The sequence below is a fragment of the Aspergillus fijiensis genome (genome assembly GCF_003184825.1).
Source record: "Aspergillus fijiensis CBS 313.89 unplaced genomic scaffold BO72scaffold_19, whole genome shotgun sequence".
NCBI classification, from domain to species: domain Eukaryota; kingdom Fungi; phylum Ascomycota; class Eurotiomycetes; order Eurotiales; family Aspergillaceae; genus Aspergillus; species Aspergillus fijiensis.
Window position 1 is genome coordinate 191932 of NW_024468995.1, and position 16856 is coordinate 208787.

Below are 16856 nucleotides of genomic sequence, written 5' to 3' on the forward strand. Positions count from 1 at the left end.
GAATGACGGTATACACAAATCAAATCGGATTCACTTGCATTATTCGTTTTTGAGGTCGACTGCTCTTGTTATCACGAGAGACTATGGCTTCAGATTCAGTAGTCGAGGGTTTTGAACCCAGACTTGTTGCTGCAGGTAGGAGCTCGAAGCGCACCCTTGCAGAGTTCACTTCTCATGCGACATAGCAGATAAAAAGCATATTAGGAACAACGGTCGAATTCTATCCGACTTTTCAGAAGGTCCGAGTGCAAAGCTTACAGAGGGATATCAGTTGACCCGATTCATGGACGACCAAATTGTGGTAGATTTCGATCACGACTCGATAGCACATCCTACCAACTGGAGCCATGTATGTGTGTTTTGGGTGCAGTGCCCGCAGTGTCATCTTCCATGAGCTGACCGATTGCTTCAAACCAACAGACCAAAAAAATATATACAGTCCTCGCGGCGTTGTTCCTTGTTCTGAATTCAGGAATATCGTCTTCCTTGCCTAGCAATGTGGTCCCGTATATCATGGAAGATTTTGGCGTCGATGGCGGGTCGCAAAAGGTGCTGCCAACGGGAGTTTTTCTCATCGGATATGTCGTCGGTCCCTTGGGATTCAGTCCGCTGAGTGAAACCATTGGACGCAAGTCTGTCCTACTTGGAAGCTTTACAGTATTTGTTCTAGCGACACTTGCCTGTGCTTTCGCTCCGAATTGGTCATCGCTATTGATCTTCCGGTTCATATGTGGTGCGATGGGTGCTGCACCGCAGACCGTTGTTGGTGGTGTTTATGCGGACATGTTCTCGAACCCTCGGAACCGTGGCCGTGTGATGACCTTTTATATGTCTGTATGTTGATCGGGCACCCCTTGCTGGGGTTAATTGGACATAAAGTGACCGAGAGAAACAGGCTGCAAGCTTCGGGCCGATTGTGGGGCCAATCATGTCGGGGTGCAGCGCACAATATGGTTGGCGTTGGACCTTTCGCATCGACCTGATACTGGCTGGAAGCTGCTGGATCGGGGCCCTATTTCTTCCGGGTACGTTTCCAGTGATATGCCTTGCGACAGACTTTGTGCATACTGACAGGCTGCCGAGCAGAGACTTTTGCGCGTGTCATTCTCCAAAAGAAAGTGAAGGAGTTGAACAGCACCTTCAAGACAGACAGCTACATCTCCCAGCTGGAATTGAAAAAGGTGGAAGTGAACTCCAGCCTTCTTGAGATCTTCACCAGACCTATCACTATGGTCATCTTCGAGCCTATTATCCTGTTCAGTGCTCTTTATATCTCATTCGCCTATGCTCTCATTTTCTTTTGCTTTGCAGCATACCCGATCATTTTTGAAGGTAAAGCACTTCGAAATATCTTTTCTCGATCGATGAATGGTATAATAATGATGCGATACAGGAACCTATGGCTTTAATGTGCAGCAGACTTCACTCTGCTTTCTACCCAGTATGATGCTTGCAAGTCCCACCTGCGTTTATGGTATTGACAAAAAAACACAGTTGGCATTGGCGCGGCCTCATCCGGCCTCATCTCTCTTTACTACGACATCTATTACGAAAAAGCCAAAGCCCAGGGCAAGAAGTGGACGACGATCCCGGAGTACCAGCGCCTGCCGATCTGCCTGATCGGTGGCCCCTGTCTCACCATCAGTCTTTTCTGGCTTGCTTGGACGGCCGACCGCCACGTCTATTGGCTGGTCCCGGTGCTTTCCGGGTTGTTCTTCGGCGTCGGCTATCAGATCCTCTTCATCTCGCTCCTGACGTATGTCACCGACGCGTACAAGATCTACTCCGCGAGCGCGCTGTCTGCCTCGCTCATCACCAGAAGTATCCTCGGTGCAGTGTTCCCGCTGGCGGCCGACCCTATGTACTCTGCATTGAGCGTGGGGTGGGCGACGTCGATCCTGGGATTCGCGAGTCTGGCGTGTATCCCCATTCCGGTGATGTTCATCTACAAGGGCGAGTGGATTCGGAGGAAGAGTCCGTTCTGTCAGCGGTTGATGGAGGATGAGAGGAGGCGCAAGGAGGAAATGATGGCGACTAGGCCTGCTACTCCTGTGGAGGTGGTTTAGGGGATGGAGGGACATGATGTCATGATGTTATGAAGCTTAGATCGGAAGATGATTGATAGAGTAATGCTTAATGACGAATGATAGAGTGGCAACATAGATTGTGGGTTTAGGGACCAAGTTGATTGCATCAGTAAAGCAGAGAAAGGATACATTTCGAGCTGTAATGATATTCAGGTAATGACTTGCCTGAGGATTGAGGCTGGTAGGAGAAGGAGGACTCGAAAAGGGCTTAGCGTGCACCCGGATCTCATCCTTCTCTCGCGGTCAGAAGTTCGTTCGCATGCGCTTCTGAATGCACTGTCATTCGATCTTTCAATCATCTTCAGCTTGTCTAAGATTGCTTTTCTGATTCGCTTCGCCGTGGTGCTGCTCCAGTGACAAGTGGAAGCAGGAATCAAGCACCGGTCATTATACTTACTTTTCTGCATCCAGATTCTCCGAATGATCTACCATAATACGCTACTCGGAGCACTAGCTACTTTGGCCATCGCCGTCGAGCCGACTGCATTGTACAACGGAGGCTGCAATTCTGCTATCGATGTGAAGCTTCGCATTTGGAATGGCGGTGGTGGGCAAAGTGGATTTATTGAGGGTCAGTAGATGCTACGAAGTCGCCCATAGCAATTCCTAGTTGACTAACCCATCATCTTGTCACAGCCCTTGCAGATGATTTCATCAAGGCGAGCATGGAAACCGGTTCTGCACCATTCAAGGTCGCCTGGTACAAGAGTGACACAACAGTCCATATATCACCTGAAGGACGACACTGTGGACATGGGCATTACCCACAATCCCGCCGCCCAGTCGCTTGCCATCCGACAGAGCGTGGCCAAGGGCCCTGCCTGGTACGCCTGGCGCGACCACTTTCTGCTGGTTGACCCTCACTCCAACCCAGTTCGACTGAACAAGACCGACGACATCTTGACCATGTTCTCCAGCCTCTACACCGCGGCCAAGAACGGCGGCGCCCCTGTTGGTACCATGTTCCTCTCACGGTATGACAAGTCCGCCACCAACATCAAGGAATCCGACCTCTGGATTGGCATTGAACAGGTACGTTGCTCCAGTCCCGCTGTGGTCGCACCGATGCTCATCTCCCAGCTACTAGGTTCCATGGACGACGACATACTCCACGTGGTACCGTCAGTACATCGCTTATTTTGTTAGGCGCTGACCGCCGCCAACCTTCTGGAGGAGTACACCGTTACGGATTGCGGCACCTAACTCACAATCTCAGAGGATCTGTAGAGCCAGACGGCCATCTATAAGGCGGGTACCGACAGTTCCGGTGACCCTTTGCTCGACCCTTTGCTCAACCCTGCCCACATCTCGTTGGCAAGGGGGCCGCAAACGCCAAGATGGCGGACAGGTTTGCCCAGTGGGTTACAAGCAGTGAAGGACAGGCTATTATAACTGGGCTCAAGAAGAACGGACAGCAGCTGTACACGGGTGTCCTGGCTAATAAGACTGCCCATTTTGAAGACCTTTGCCGATGAAGGGAGTACTTAGAAGGGTTTATACATGATTAATCAATCAAGCCAGTAGTCGTGAGAATAGACGCTCAGACTGTTCTGGATCATTCACTGCATCCAGTACGTTGAGCAATATTCAGCATACTCCAGTTGTGGTCGGTGATATTTGCTCCCCTGCTAAGTCAAGCAGGTACACCGACTAGCCTGGAGGTATGACACTGCCGGTCTGAGTAACACATTCACTCCTCCAGCCTCCCTCCGCCTCTTGTCCAAACCGCCTCTCGTCACCATCCTCTGCTCATATCTATCGTTCACGCACAACCCATCTGACCAATTCATCGTGCTTCGTTCTTCACATCTTCCACATAGTCCAACTAACCTTCTCACAACGCAATCATGATCCTCAAGACCCTTCTCGTCCTGCTCCTGGCTGGGCTCATTGCCGCCCAGGCGACCGTGACCGATATGTTCATTGGTATCATGGAACCGCAGACCGAAGGCCTCGTCGCGTCCGTCGCGGGCGAAGTGAGTCCCTTCGTTTCCCGTGCCCACCTATCCACCGATATGCTAACTCCCCTTATCCCAGAACGCGGACGAAACCACCTACCTCGTTACCTGCGTGACCCCCCAGCAAACGAACCCGGTGACATCAGGATGCAGCCTGGCCGCCGACGTGACCGTCATAGCCGAGCCATCCACGACCCAAGTCTTCAGCACCGCCACGAGGGACGATTTGTGAGTCTTGCCTGGCTGGCTGGCTAGCTGGCTGCCTGTCTACTTATCTTCACACACTCTGTCTAACCCGCCGACCAAAAGCATCGGCTACGAATCCATCATCTGCGCCTTCGACAACTCGCCCCTGGTCACCTGCACCCAGACCACCCACATCCAGGGGTCCCCGATGCACGCCCACCACGAAACGTGGAGTGCGATCGACCAAGCCGCCGGCTACGCCCTCGTCACCCAGAACCTCACGCGCTTCCCGGTGACCATCACCGCTACCGCTGGTGACGCCGTGACGGCTACGGCTACGGCTACGGCGACCACCGACGAGGTGTTCACGCTGTTCAGCTCGTCGGTCCCCACGGCCACTGTGACGGTTCCCCACGCGGCGGGGCCTTCGGGCTCGAGTGCCAAGAACCATACTTCGGGGGGTGGAATGACTACTGGGACTGCTGGTGGTACGGGTACTGGCTCGGCGAACGGGACGGGGCACGCCACGTCGACGAACGCGGTGACCTCGTCGAAGAGCCAGGGTGTCGGACCTTTGATCACCGGGGAGGCGATGGTGGTAGCAGGCGTTGCGGCTGTGGCGCTTGCTGCTGCTGTTGTTTTATGAGAGTCGTTGAGGGCTACTGTAGGGATGGATCTTCGTTCGGAGGTTGCGCTTGCAGACGGTTGCTTATGTTAGTGAGACTATGTTGTAACTGGAGAATAATTTGAAGGCATGGATTTGCCGGTTATGAAGTAAAAGCAGTTCCCGGTAGTCTTTGACTATAATATACGGCTGATAAATGTGTAGCATTGCTGGAACAGTAGAGTTTTCAACATGCCCGGTTCTATTTCGACCACCTCCAAGAGGATTACTAGAGCACTCAGTAGTTTAGAAGAACCCCTTCATCCTCTTTCTGAGCCAAGACAAGAATTCAACCTGCGAGCGATGGGAGAGGCCGAAACGTCTGCATTTCTCACTATGATTAGAGATATGCCTGGCTTCGGCCCTGAGAAGCGGCCAGCTGCCAAGGGAATCATTGAATGCGAATGGGTGCAACAATGGGCTCTTCCTGAACTTTCCCGAATGAAAAGGGATATCTCATAGTTATCCGTGCGCTGCATGTTCCGCAATCTAGCTTGCTGGGCACTGCGTTCCCTCCATAACCGATCACTTCCAAGACAATTAGGCTATCTAGTAACGCGCTCTCCATAATTGCTCTTGAATATTGCACGAAACGGTCAATGACCGATTACGGACGGAGTCTGATTCTGTGAACTGGTTTGGGTGTTTAGCAACCGCATGTACTCGGGCCGACATAGTGGGCTTCCTCTGCTGTTTTCGCGAGCGCGGAGTAGTACAGAAGACAGACAAGCTCTGCCATTCTGAAGATATCCTCCAGATTGCTTTCTTTTAAGGTAGCTCGCTCATATTACTGGCAAGTACTACTTTGACCATGGCCGGAAATACTATTTGTTTGCGGTCAGGTGACCAGCACTTTCCGTAGCACTGCAACTTAACGCCGATTCCCGATCGGGGTTCGGCCGCAACATGTATAGCCGGGATAGAACCGCAGCCCCGGATCATCACATCGCCATCGCGACCAACGTCAATTACTGCCGCGGTCACGCACAACAAAGGAACAAAGGAACCTTCGCAGCAATGTTGTGGTTTCCTATAAATCTCCGACGCACTACTGAGTCTTGTGACGACCAAATGTGAACACCATGTCCTCTCCACCCATCCAGCCCGACTTCGCCGACAGAACCGACTTCGAGAATGCCACCCGAGGCTTCGTTGCCGGGCTCGAGCCATGCATCATCCGCAGCTCGGACGGGCGGATTGTCTACAACAATGAGGCGTACGCCTTCCTACACAACTCCGAATGCCCGGAGACGGCCAATTTGAAGCTCTGGCGCCAGGGTCAACTGGCCTCCGTGCAAGGACTCTTCGAAGTGACGCAAGGGATCTACCAAGTTCGCGGGTTCGATTTGGCGAATATGACCATCGTCGAGGGCCTTAAGGGCGTGATCGTTATTGATCCTCTGACCTCGGTGGAATGCGCCCACGCCGCGTTGACTTTATATCGGAGCCACCGCGGGGACCGGCCGGTGACCGGGGTGATCTACTCACACTCGCACATCGACCATTTTGGCGGCGCTCGCGGGGTCGTCACGTCGCCAGATGAGGCGAGACCGTTGCCTATCCTCGCGCCCGAGGGGTTCATGGAGGAAGCGACGAGCGAGAACATCTATGTGGGAGCGGCGATGCGTCGGCGGGCGGCCTTCATGTACGGGACGCGGCTGCCCAAGAGTCCCGAGGGACAGATTGGCTGCGGCATTGGGATGGCGGTTTCGACGGGAACGCCCTCGCTGATCCCGCCGAACCAGCACATCACCGCAACTGGGGAGGAGAGGGTCGTCGATGGGGTGCGCATCCGCTTCCAGCTCGTCCCGGAGACGGAGGCGCCATCGGAGATGAACTTCTTTTTCCCGGATCATCGGGCGCTGTACATCGCAGAGTGCGCCACGCATTCCTTGCATAACATCATCACCCTGCGGGGGGCGCTGGTCCGGGATGCGAAGGCATGGGCGCGGTACCTGGACGAGTCGCTTGTCTGGTTCGGGGAGCAATCCGACGTGTTGTGCGCGGGTCACAACTGGCCGACCTGGGGTCGCAAGGAGATCCAGCAACTGATCGCGGAGCAACGAGATTTGTATGGATATCTCCATGATCAGACTGTGCGGATGATGAATACGGGTCTGACGGGGATCGAAATCGCCGAGACCCTGGCTCTCCCACCCGCGCTGCAGCGGGCCTGGCACGCACAAGGGTTTTACGGGTCCGTCAGCCACAATGTCAAAGGTATCTACCAGCGTTACATGGGGTGGTTTGACGGCAACCCGGCCCATCTCTGGGAGCATCCGCCCGTGGAAAACGCAAGACGTTATGTCGACTGCATGGGCGGCATCGAGGCGGTGGTTCAGAAAGCTGAGACGTACGCGCGGGAGGGAGATCGTCGTTTCGCCGCTACGCTCTTGGGACATGCGGTCGCGCTGGATCCGACACATGAACAGGCCCGATTGGCTTTGGCTTCCGTGTTCGAGCGCCTCGGTTACAGCGCGGAGAACTCGACGTGGAGGAACTTCTACCTTACCGGGGCGCTGGACCTCCGCCAGGGAGGAGGCGATTCCCAGCGCCACAGTCCGGGGCTGGCGGCTCGGGAGCTAAACCCCCATCAGTCGGTGGAGCAGTGGCTCAGTCTACTCTCCGTCCGACTCCATGGGCCTCGGGCTGCCACGGAGTCCTTTATCATGGATTTTCACGTGAAAGACACGGGGAGCTGGTGGAGGTTGATTGTGAGCAACGGCGTGTTGACCAGCCGGGTCACTACCGAACCAGCGAAACCAGAGGCTGCTGGTTTTACGATGTTTGTCACAAAGCAGCAGCTGGGCGCAGTTCTTAGCGGCAAAGATCTTGGGGAGCTGAACTACGAAGGGGAGCTTCAATTGCTGTCGAGGTTCTTGGATTTGACAGCATAAGAAGGCCATGCAAGTGGGACTATATGGCCAAGATTCAATGGGCATGCTCGGAGTATCTACTGAAGACTCTTCCGGCGGTGTACATACTCCGTACTTCGTCAGAAGTCATGCAAATCCCGAGTTTATGCCGCAAGGGCAAGACCAATACAATAGTGCTGGCCAATAGGCGAAGATTGAATTGTCCCGTGTCTCGAGAAGCCCTAAGACGAGATGCAGACGGTATGCAGACGGCCGAGAAGAAAAAATAAGAAAGATACCAGTCGAAGATTGACGACTCGCTAAAAATTGTTGAGAAAGAAAAAACGTTGAAACTAAAAACTACCAAAAAAAACCTTAAGGCAGAAAACGAGAGGCTAAACTCAAAAGGGATTGGGGGGATGCGAGGGCGGTGGAGGAGGATGGATGGCCTTCCATTGCAGGCTTGCATCCCTTACTTCTGGTCTATCTATAGCCCGCAAATCTATCACATTCAGGGGACAGCCTGGAGGGGTTAATTGAGTTCCCCTTTTGCATGGAATTTCCAGAGCTTATCGATAACCCCAGCTTGAGCAAGGAAAATATCCCTGTTTTCTCGCAGAGTCGTTCCCAAATCTAAGTTTTCTCCAGATCCGATTCCCCTTTGAAACTGTTGGGAATCCGACCTCCACAGTGTGCACGGGCAAAATCCGTGGGAGGGCCTCGAATTAGACCGGCGGAGCAAACCACGACAGGCCGTTTCTGCGATTTCTCAGTCTCAGAAAGGAATGCAGCCACTCAGGGGGCGCCGAGATATTGACAGTTAGCGTGGATACAGAATCTGACACCGTTCCGTGGTTCCACCGGAGCTTTCTCATAGGTGTGGCGAGAGGCCTTCCAGAAGAAGCCAGGAACACGATGCGCCTAATTGGGTCTCCTCAGTGGCCGCTGATCACTGACCCTATTCATTATGGTTTTCCTACAAAAATTCGGAAAGCTGCACACGGCTTTTCTTTCGCACAATTCAATTCCCTCAGTGTGATATTTGGTGGGATTCATAGTCTGCAAAGATGACTTTGACCGAACTGCGCAAGAAGGAGCCTATTGTGACGGTGGTGGTATGTATGACCAAAGTGTATGCTTCCGAAAAGAAAAAGAAAGCCATTGACACTTTTCGCAGGAAGTCGAAGATGACACCGTTCCCAATCTGAAAGACCTCAAAGATGCTATTCCCAAGGAATGCTTCGACTCCTCGGCCGTCACCTCCCTCCTCTACGTTGCCCGTGACATCCTCTACTGCGCTATCCTGACCTACGCTGCCTTCCACATCTACCTCCTCCCTACATTGGAGCTGCGAATCATTGCCTGGGCTGTCTATGGCTTCTTCCAGGGCTGTGTTGGCACGGGACTCTGGATTTTGGCCCATGAGTGCGGCCATGGTGCTTTCTCCCGCCACCAGAAGCTGAACGACTTTGTCGGCTGGGCCCTTCACTCTTTCTTGATGGTGCCTTACTTCTCCTGGAAGATCACCCATGCTCGCCACCACCGTTACACCGGTCACATGGAGAAGGATACCGTCTTCGTGCCCTGGACCGACTCGCAGTTGGCCAAGAAGAAGAACGTGCGCATCGAGCAGTTGAAGCACTTGACTGAGGAGACCCCGATCGTCTCTTTCGTCCAGCTCATCGGTCACCAGCTCATGGGCTGGCAGCTGTACCTCTTTCTCAACGTCACCGCTGGCCCGAAGAGTTTGCCCGAGAACCGTCCTCTGAAGGGCATCTCCAGCCACTTCAACCCCTTCGGCCCTATCTTCACTCGCGCTCAGTGGGTCAGCATTGCGCTGTCTGATTTGGGTCTGCTCATCATGGGATCTGTTCTGTACTATGCCTCTACCCAGATCGGAGGCTGGAACGTTGTTCTCCTATACGTGATCCCCTACCTCTGGGTTCACCACTGGCTGAGTGAGTACACCTTATAATGTGTCCGACCAATCCAGCACACTGACAGTACTAGTTGCCATCACGTACCTCCAGCACACCCACCCTGCCGTTCCTCACTACAGTGCCGAGACCTGGACCTACACCAAGGGCGCTCTGGCCACGATCGACCGCAGCATTGGCTTCATCGGCCGTCACTTCTTCCACGAGATCATTGACTATCACGTTGTTCACCACTTGTTCAGCCGCATTCCCTTCTACCACGCGGAGAAGGCTACCAAGGCCATCCAGCCCATGCTCGGCGCCAACTACCACGAGGAAAAGCAGGAGAGCTTCTTGTACTCTCTCATGACGACTTTCAGAAAGTGCATCTATGTGTCCGACAAAGGAAGTGGCAAGAGCGAGGCGCCTGGTGTCTTTCACTTTGTCCTCGCCGATGAGAGAAAATAGTTCAGAGTTGGATCTGTCTGTTCGATGATGCGGCTAAATCCTCATCGCGCGTCATGATTCTCCTAGATATACATCTGTATATAGATAGACTGATAGACTATAGAATGGCATCTGGGAACATTTGCCGAATTTAGAACTCATACTCTACTCTAGCGTCGAATGGCTTGCTACAACTACTCTCAGTCTATTGTAGTTGATTCCACCTCTGAATTGCACTTCCGCCGTGCGGACGAATAGCACGGCTACAATAGGAATAGGAATACTGCCTTGCTGACTATTTGACTTTACCAGAATCGAAGCTCATTGAGATCCTGGCACTACTTATGCTCTCAAAGCGAGCTTTTTGCTGATGCTGGGCAGTGGCCGATTGCCTAGAGCTCCGGGCGGTCAGCGGCCATTTCCCTGCGGAGATGAGACTGAAGCCACCACCCAGCGGCAAACTAGGCAGCCCCCTCCAACCCAGAGAAAACATCCATCAGTTTGAGCAATGGCTCCCACCTGACATCTTTCTGAATTTCGATCTTGCCCTCTGCAGTCATCACCTTATACTCATCCGCGACGTGTGTGCCATAGGAGTAACCCTCCTCGTTGTTCACGAAAGCAGCCAGGTCCCGGATCCAAGTATCCAGCAACACTTTCTCCTCCGGGGTCGGGCCGTGCATTGTCGAGTAGCTAACTCGGTCAACAAGACGTGACTACACGAGTGCGGGAAAGACTTACTTCCAGATCGGCCTGTCCATCGCATGGCTGACTCCGAACGACGCCGGGGCGACCTTCTCCGTGATGAACGACAGCCGGTAGGCAATCAGGTAGCGCCAGACGTCGTCGACACCCACGCCGTGGTCCAGCAAATTCTTGGCCAGAAACCGTGACGGCGCCCGCACCTGGCCATCGGCGATGAGATTTCCAAATACCGCCTGCCACTCCTCTTTCTTATCCGTTGGAGGCAGCTCATAATGCCGCAGCAACCTCTCCGTCGTGGCCGGCGCATAATAATTCTCCACCTGCAGCCGGAACGACTCCCGATTGGGGTCGGGGCTGTTCGTCACCGCGTAGAGGGTGTTCTCGTCGCGCACCTCGCCGATGAACAGGCGCAGACCCCGTCTCTTGAACTCGGCCGCGAACGAGCCGTCCCGGAAGTACCCGAAGATCCCCGGTTGGATGAAGACGCCGTCCGTGACCGCTCGGAAGGTGTGATGCTCGAGGGTCATGATGGCGTCGCACAGCGCCGTGGCCTCGATCCCGCGCAGGCGCGCCAGCTTCTCCTCGCCGGAGACCTCCGCCCCGATTCCGAAGTACGTGCACACCTCGTCGAACTGCGCCTGGCAGTCCTCGGGGGTCTTGGGCTGGGTCGGGATGGCGTTGGAGTACATGACCAGCCGCCGAAAGCGATCCCGCGACCGGGCGTCGATCACGTCGGGCCCCGCGCGGAAGTCGAACAACACCTGCGCCTGCACCGCGTAAGCCCCCGCACTCCGCCCGGACAGGATGAGGTTCTCCGGATCGCCCCCGAAGTGCTCGATGTTGTCGTGCACCCACTCAATCGCCAGCCGTTGGTCCCAGAGACCGTAGTTTCCGACCTCCCGGCCGCCGGATTCCTGGCGCAGGGCGTCCCCGGCCAGGAAGCCGAAGATGTTGAGACGGTACCCCACCGCGACGAAGACGCAGTTCAGACCTCCTGTGGAGATGAGCTCGGTCGGATCCATGCCGAATTCCTGGCTGGGGTCCCCGACCTGGAACCATCCGCCGTGGAACCAGATCATCACCGGGTACTTCTTGTTCGGGGTTGCGGGGTCGGGCACGGGCGTCCAGATGTTCAGGCGAAGGCAATCTTCGCTGTAGGTGTGGACTGGAACGTGTTCGCTGACCGACTTGGAGTAGTTGGCTTGTGGACAGACGGGGCCAAAGGTGGTGGCGTCGAAGGTTGATGATTCTTGGGCTAATTGCGACAGGGACAAGGGCTGGGGTTTACGCCAGCGCAGAGGTCCCACTGGTGGTTGGGCGAAGGGGATACCGGTGAAACGCCGGGACTGCGTGCCATTTTGCAGGCCCTTGATTGTCAGTTCGGTGTTGGGGATGGGGAGATGGGTTTCGCTCGTGGTGTAGGAGATGTTGTTGCCCATGGTTGCAGCCGGGGACGATGAGTCTGAGTCTGGAACTTCGAGGAGACGGCGCGGTGCTGCAATGGAGAAGGCAATGCATGAATATATGGCAGTCGACCCCTCGATTACTGCAATGGTGCTTTCATGTCGTGATGATATCCCTACGGGCAGTAATGTCATTGGTTGGATTAGTCGAGCATGGCGCCGGGATCGGATCGGATCCCCGGAACTCGATAAGATAAGAGTTCTGTGAGAACTGCACTGGTGCTTTGCAGGAAGTGCAGGGGATGCTTAGGGTGAGATGTCAACAGCGATGGCTCCTCCTGTTTCACCTCATGCTTGCATGTATGGTCATGGATGTGAAACCATGGGCTAGGCAACCATGTGTGCCACCTGCAGTCTGCAAAGCTAAATTTGGCCGACCCAAGGGATGCACCCACGTGATGGGATACACACCTTGGTGCCTGAGGCGATAGCTCAGAGCCTTCTTCCCCCAACTCGGTGAAAAGGAAACGAATACGATTCACGTACAGGGCTCCTCCCGCCACTGCATGCATGCCTCGCCATGGACGAGTCAGGTTCAACACGAGCACGCTCTCGGCGATCGCACAATAAATCTCGCTTGGGATGTCAGAATTGCAAGCGAAGACGAGTGAAGGTGCGTTGTCTCTCCTGCTCTACACTGTCGCTTCCTGGTGTGTCCACGAGAATTGGTCTACAAGATGGGCTTTTCTGCGAGGCACTTGTTCGCTTGCTTCATCCCTGAAAGGCTGCTGGTGCGCGCAAGGGCTAAGTACTCGCAGTGTGATGAGAAAAAGCCCGCGTGCGGTCCCTGTGTGCGCCACTCCATCGACTGCGACTTCATCCTCCCGGCTCCCGCTCCGTCCGCCTCAAGCACCACCACGCGGCAGTATCGCTTTCGGCGATCGAGGTACCAACATGCGACCCAGACCGAATCATCTACAGCATCCAGATCCGGCTCGGAGGCTCGAGGGTCGGGGCCGGTGTCGACCGGAACCCAATGTGACCTCGCCGCCAGCCAGCCGCCCGGCGGGATCTCGTTCGTGGATCTCAAACTGTATCACCACTACATGACCACTACTTACAAGACGCTGGCGGACGAGGAAGGGGACACGCATGGTGTCTGGTCCAACCACGTGCCACGCTGGGGGATCTCCTTTCCCTCCATCCTGCATCTCATTCTCTCGCTGTCGGCGCTTCATCTGGCGGCCGAGAACCCCGACTCACGGGCCGAGTACCTCGCCCAGGCGGACGACCACTTCACCTTTGGGGTGCGGTCGGTAACCGCGGTGCTGGCGCTGCTGAACTCGGAGAATTGCCAGCTGATCTACATGTCAGCGGCGTTGATCTGCCTGGCCTACTTTGGCCGGGGGCCACGCATCGGCGAATACCTTGTGTTCAGTCAGAGCGGGCAGTCCGAGTGGCTGGTGTTGCTCCGCGGGGTGCGATCCATCCTGACCACCAACCACGAACGCATCTTCACGGGGGTGCTGACCCCGGTCCCCGACGACAGTATCAAGGAGGTCAGTCCGGCACTGCAGACGGAGCTGGACCAGCATCTGTCGCAGATCCAGGCCCTGCGGTCCTGGATCACGTCGCAGGTGAGTGATGTCGCCGTCTGCGAGGTCTATGCAGCCTCGATCGAGGATTTGATGTCCATTCTCCGAGAAGCATACGCGATCCGCAGCGCCGGCAAGGACGGAATCCGTCTGATGCATCTGGCTATGGGGTGGATCTATCGGGCGCGAGAGGAGATGATTGCGTTGTTAGAGGCGAGAGATCCATATGCGCTGGTGGTGTATGCGCACTGGAGTATTATACTCCGGTATATGCAGTCGTGTTGGCTGATGAGGGGGTGGGATGAGCATGTCGTTGGGGGAGTCAGGGCGTTGTTGCCGGTGGAGTTGCAGGGATGGATCGAGTACCCGCTGAGTGTGGTTGCTGGTGGTGTTTCTTAGTGCTCTATATAGACAATTTGTTTCGGGTTCTTTTCTTCTTCTAGGGTCTCGTGGCCCGTGTCTCTTGACCATCGCGTCATTCGAGTATGCCCCGGTTCTATATCTGTCGCAGCACCTTGGTCACCTGGCACTTTTGCTATACCCGTTTTGTGCGGCCCATAGAAACCCGACCCCGTCGGCTCTCGGGTCCAATGAGGCGAATGCATCTGCGCCTCCATCCCTTGTGGCGGCCATCGACTGAGGGATTTTGTTATCAGATCCTCAATGTGATTATGCTGATTATGTGAAAAGTCGGTGGAGCTGACAAATTGTCAAGGGGTCGATCCGGACATTGATGGTAGGAGATGGCGGAATCAGCAGTTAGTGCGACGGACTCGGATGTTTCCTGAGTCCGAGGCCTCCGTTGATTGGGTGCATCCGTCGGAGCTGCCACGGACATCCATCTCTGCCTCAGGCAGCAGCCATCGGCCTTCAAGTTTTTCCCTGAGTCTACCTAAACCAAGCCTGGTAGGCTGGCCACCATTCATAATCTACAGATCCACAAATAACGATTCTATCGATTCCTATGCGCCAATTCACCTCCCTTCGATTCTGTCTGCACTTCCATGTGGGGAGATCGGATGTCTGGAAGTTTCCACCTGCGGGATCCTGCCCGAGTGTGGAGGGGTTGTCAGTCAGCGATGACCAAGGAAAACCCAGTTCCAGCATGGGATGATTCCGCGATTTGATAAGCATTGAATAAGGTGGGGCCGGAGTGCATAATCCGTGGGATCAGGGGGGGCATTCCGGACAGGCACACAATTCTCGGCTGGAATTACGGCAGAAAACAACAGGATGTGGTGGCGGTCGCCCGGTTGATCGCCTATATAGTTGTGGAGGAGTCGTCGCTGCTCCCTCCATTTTCCCCTCAACACAATCATTAATCACTCACAGCGCTCTTGATACCCTTCACTTTTTTTTTAAACCCGATCAACCGCCACAATGACCGCCGCTGAGTTCAAGAACCCCGCCACCACCGCCATCCTGGAGGCGGCTAAGGCCCGCCGCTCCATCTACACCCTCAAGGCCGAGAGCCCCATCGCCGACGAGGCCATCGAGCAGCTCGTCCAGCAGGCCGTCCTCCACACCCCCAGCTCCTTCAACACCCAGACCGGCCGCATTGTGCTGCTGCTGAAGGAGGAGCACCAGAAGCTGTGGGACATCGCCATCAGCGCCCTCGAGGGGCTGGTCGCCGCCGGCCAGGTCCCCAAGGAGACCTTTGAGAACCAGACCAAGCCCAAGCTGAACGCCTTCCGCAACGGCTACGGCACTGTACGCCTCCCCTAGGACCTTACTAGCTGTGTGCATCCTAACATTGTCAGGTCCTCTTCTTCGTCGACTACGACTCCCTGGCCCCCATCAAGGAGAAGTTCGCCATCTACGCCGACAACTTCAACCCCTGGGCGCTCGAGTCCAACGCCATGGCCCAGTACCTGAGTAGGTTACTCTGTATTCTTTCCTAGAGGGCCTCGCTAACCTCCATAGTCTGGACTGCCCTGGAATCCGAGGGCTTCGGCGCCAACCTCCAGCACTACAGCCCCCTGATTGACGAGCAGGTCGCCAAGCAGTGGAACCTCCCCGCCTCCTGGAAGCTCGATGCCCAGCTGGTCTTCGGTACCCCGACCGCCCCGGCCGGCGAGAAGGCCTTCGCGCCGCTGGAGGACCGCTTCAAGGTCTTCGGCAAGTAAACGGGCCGCGCAGCAGCTTGGTGTGATGGGCTATTTGAGCGGGCATTGCATTTGGATAGAGTTTGATACCTAGAATTGATTGCATTTTTTACTGGAATTCAACGTGCATGAGGTATATTGCTGGGAAATGGGTGGAGAGAACAGGTGATCACTAGGGATGTATGTTTGGGGCCAGCGGCGTGGTTTAGACCCACTACGCTCGCTGTAAGGCTGACTGGCCGTGATTAGCTTTGGAGGGTCCCTAATGGTTGTCAGCATTTAGTTATTCGTATACCGGGTTATACTCCTAGGGGACTATAATTCGCGGCGGATTGCTTGCCTTACACTTCGACTCGGGGATCGCTCATGAGGCGAGCATTGCAAGATAGGGTGATGGCTTAGCATAGACTTCAATCTGGGACAAATGCAATAAGATCTATTTAGGTGAAGCTCGATCGCAAGACAAGTGCTTCTCCTTTCACCTAAATCAACTAGAATGCCTAGTTCATACCCCTCAGCAGCTTCAGTCTACGTGTCCACAGCACTATTGACATAAGTAGAACAAGAAAATATAGCCGTCTCCATGAACACTTTTATAAAGTACTCACTGAACCCTCATGACCTAACCTTGACACTGTACTCGCCTCACCAGCTCACACTCAAGCGCAATCACCAAGACCCAACACAAGACCCCTCGCCTCATCCCTCCACATCCACATCCACATCCACCTCCCTCTCCCTCCCCCTCCCCACCCCACATCCCTCCACATACTCCATCCACCTTCCCCACATGCACAGTGACATAATACCACGCACAAGCAATGCATAAAACCATCCACTCAAACCCTCCTCCCACCCCCTCCGACAGCAATCACCACTACAGATACGGAGTTCCATCCACTGAGCGTCAAACCATACCCCACCAACTCAAGCAG

The 16856-nt window shown here is 54.9% G+C and overlaps 9 protein-coding genes across 9 annotated transcripts; 7 read left to right on the plus strand and 2 right to left on the minus strand.

The window, feature by feature from the left end:
• Positions 1-161: 161 nt before the first annotated feature.
• Positions 162-2203, plus strand: BO72DRAFT_83559 (MFS transporter). Its single transcript, XM_040950762.1, has 6 exons — positions 162-349; positions 421-834; positions 896-1025; positions 1087-1332; positions 1394-1441; positions 1495-2203. The coding sequence occupies exons 1-6, from the start codon at positions 284-286 to the stop codon at positions 2064-2066; spliced, it is 1476 nt and encodes a 491-aa protein (XP_040802021.1). The 5' UTR covers positions 162-283; the 3' UTR covers positions 2067-2203.
• A 238-nt stretch (positions 2204-2441) lies between these two features.
• Positions 2442-3659, plus strand: BO72DRAFT_476976 (uncharacterized protein). Its single transcript, XM_040947408.1, has 5 exons — positions 2442-2658; positions 2724-2806; positions 2871-3119; positions 3175-3228; positions 3407-3659. The coding sequence occupies exons 1-5, from the start codon at positions 2508-2510 to the stop codon at positions 3560-3562; spliced, it is 693 nt and encodes a 230-aa protein (XP_040802022.1). The 5' UTR covers positions 2442-2507; the 3' UTR covers positions 3563-3659.
• A 275-nt stretch (positions 3660-3934) lies between these two features.
• Positions 3935-4877, plus strand: BO72DRAFT_495543 (uncharacterized protein; the record flags this gene model as incomplete). Its single annotated transcript, XM_040948550.1, has 3 exons — positions 3935-4063; positions 4125-4273; positions 4355-4877. 3 exons carry the CDS (start codon positions 3935-3937, stop codon positions 4875-4877), a joined length of 801 nt encoding a protein of 266 aa, XP_040802023.1.
• A 953-nt stretch (positions 4878-5830) lies between these two features.
• On the plus strand, positions 5831-7809 carry BO72DRAFT_83622 (alkyl/aryl-sulfatase). Its single transcript, XM_040950763.1, has one exon. The coding sequence runs from the start codon at positions 5978-5980 to the stop codon at positions 7790-7792; it is 1815 nt and encodes a 604-aa protein (XP_040802024.1). The 5' UTR covers positions 5831-5977; the 3' UTR covers positions 7793-7809.
• On the minus strand, positions 7772-8526 carry BO72DRAFT_83644 (uncharacterized protein). Its single transcript, XM_040950764.1, has 2 exons — positions 8399-8526; positions 7772-8345 (listed from the first exon to the last, which is right to left on the minus strand). Exon 2 carries the CDS (start codon positions 8217-8219, stop codon positions 7827-7829), a length of 393 nt encoding a protein of 130 aa, XP_040802025.1. The 5' UTR covers positions 8220-8345; positions 8399-8526; the 3' UTR covers positions 7772-7826.
• Positions 8527-8936: 410 nt separating this feature from the next.
• On the plus strand, positions 8937-10134 carry BO72DRAFT_376341 (oleate delta-12 desaturase; the record flags this gene model as incomplete). The annotated part of the gene is made up of 2 exons (XM_040941212.1): positions 8937-9708; positions 9761-10134. Coding segments are annotated over 2 exons (1146 nt in total), but the record flags the coding sequence as incomplete, so codon positions are not given.
• Positions 10135-10574: 440 nt separating this feature from the next.
• On the minus strand, positions 10575-12257 carry BO72DRAFT_376177 (alpha/beta-hydrolase; the record flags this gene model as incomplete). The annotated part of the gene is made up of 2 exons (XM_040941203.1): positions 10575-10806; positions 10855-12257. The coding sequence occupies 2 exons, from the start codon at positions 12255-12257 to the stop codon at positions 10575-10577; spliced, it is 1635 nt and encodes a 544-aa protein (XP_040802027.1).
• An 899-nt stretch (positions 12258-13156) lies between these two features.
• Positions 13157-14543, plus strand: BO72DRAFT_447465 (C6 finger domain protein). The gene has a single exon (XM_040944545.1). It carries the CDS (start codon positions 13328-13330, stop codon positions 14213-14215), a length of 888 nt encoding a protein of 295 aa, XP_040802028.1. The 5' UTR covers positions 13157-13327; the 3' UTR covers positions 14216-14543.
• A 222-nt stretch (positions 14544-14765) lies between these two features.
• On the plus strand, positions 14766-16341 carry BO72DRAFT_447466 (nitroreductase family protein). Its single transcript, XM_040944546.1, has 3 exons — positions 14766-15526; positions 15577-15691; positions 15740-16341. The coding sequence occupies exons 1-3, from the start codon at positions 15197-15199 to the stop codon at positions 15940-15942; spliced, it is 648 nt and encodes a 215-aa protein (XP_040802029.1). The 5' UTR covers positions 14766-15196; the 3' UTR covers positions 15943-16341.
• The last annotated feature ends 515 nt before the right edge of the window (positions 16342-16856 follow it).

Bases quoted from the DNA above. Each gene is read 5' to 3' on its own strand.
- BO72DRAFT_83559 (XM_040950762.1), top strand. From the start codon at position 284: ATGGACGACCAAATTGTGGTAGATTTCGATCACGACTCGATAGCACAT. The intron at 1,026-1,086 runs GTACGTTTCCAG...GCTGCCGAGCAG, and splicing joins CGGGGCCCTATTTCTTCCGG to AGACTTTTGCGCGTGTCATT. The intron at 1,333-1,393 runs GTAAAGCACTTC...GATGCGATACAG, and splicing joins ATACCCGATCATTTTTGAAG to GAACCTATGGCTTTAATGTG.
- BO72DRAFT_447466 (XM_040944546.1), top strand. From the start codon at position 15,197: ATGACCGCCGCTGAGTTCAAGAACCCCGCCACCACCGCCATCCTGGAG. The intron at 15,527-15,576 runs GTACGCCTCCCC...TAACATTGTCAG, and splicing joins TCCGCAACGGCTACGGCACT to GTCCTCTTCTTCGTCGACTA. The intron at 15,692-15,739 runs GTAGGTTACTCT...TAACCTCCATAG, and splicing joins CGCCATGGCCCAGTACCTGA to TCTGGACTGCCCTGGAATCC.
- BO72DRAFT_83644 (XM_040950764.1), bottom strand. From the start codon at position 8,219: ATGCAAGCCTGCAATGGAAGGCCATCCATCCTCCTCCACCGCCCTCGC.
- BO72DRAFT_83622 (XM_040950763.1), top strand. From the start codon at position 5,978: ATGTCCTCTCCACCCATCCAGCCCGACTTCGCCGACAGAACCGACTTC.
- BO72DRAFT_447465 (XM_040944545.1), top strand. From the start codon at position 13,328: ATGACCACTACTTACAAGACGCTGGCGGACGAGGAAGGGGACACGCAT.
- BO72DRAFT_476976 (XM_040947408.1), top strand. From the start codon at position 2,508: ATGATCTACCATAATACGCTACTCGGAGCACTAGCTACTTTGGCCATC. The intron at 2,659-2,723 runs GTCAGTAGATGC...ATCTTGTCACAG, and splicing joins GCAAAGTGGATTTATTGAGG to CCCTTGCAGATGATTTCATC. The intron at 2,807-2,870 runs GTCCATATATCA...CCCGCCGCCCAG, and splicing joins GGTACAAGAGTGACACAACA to TCGCTTGCCATCCGACAGAG.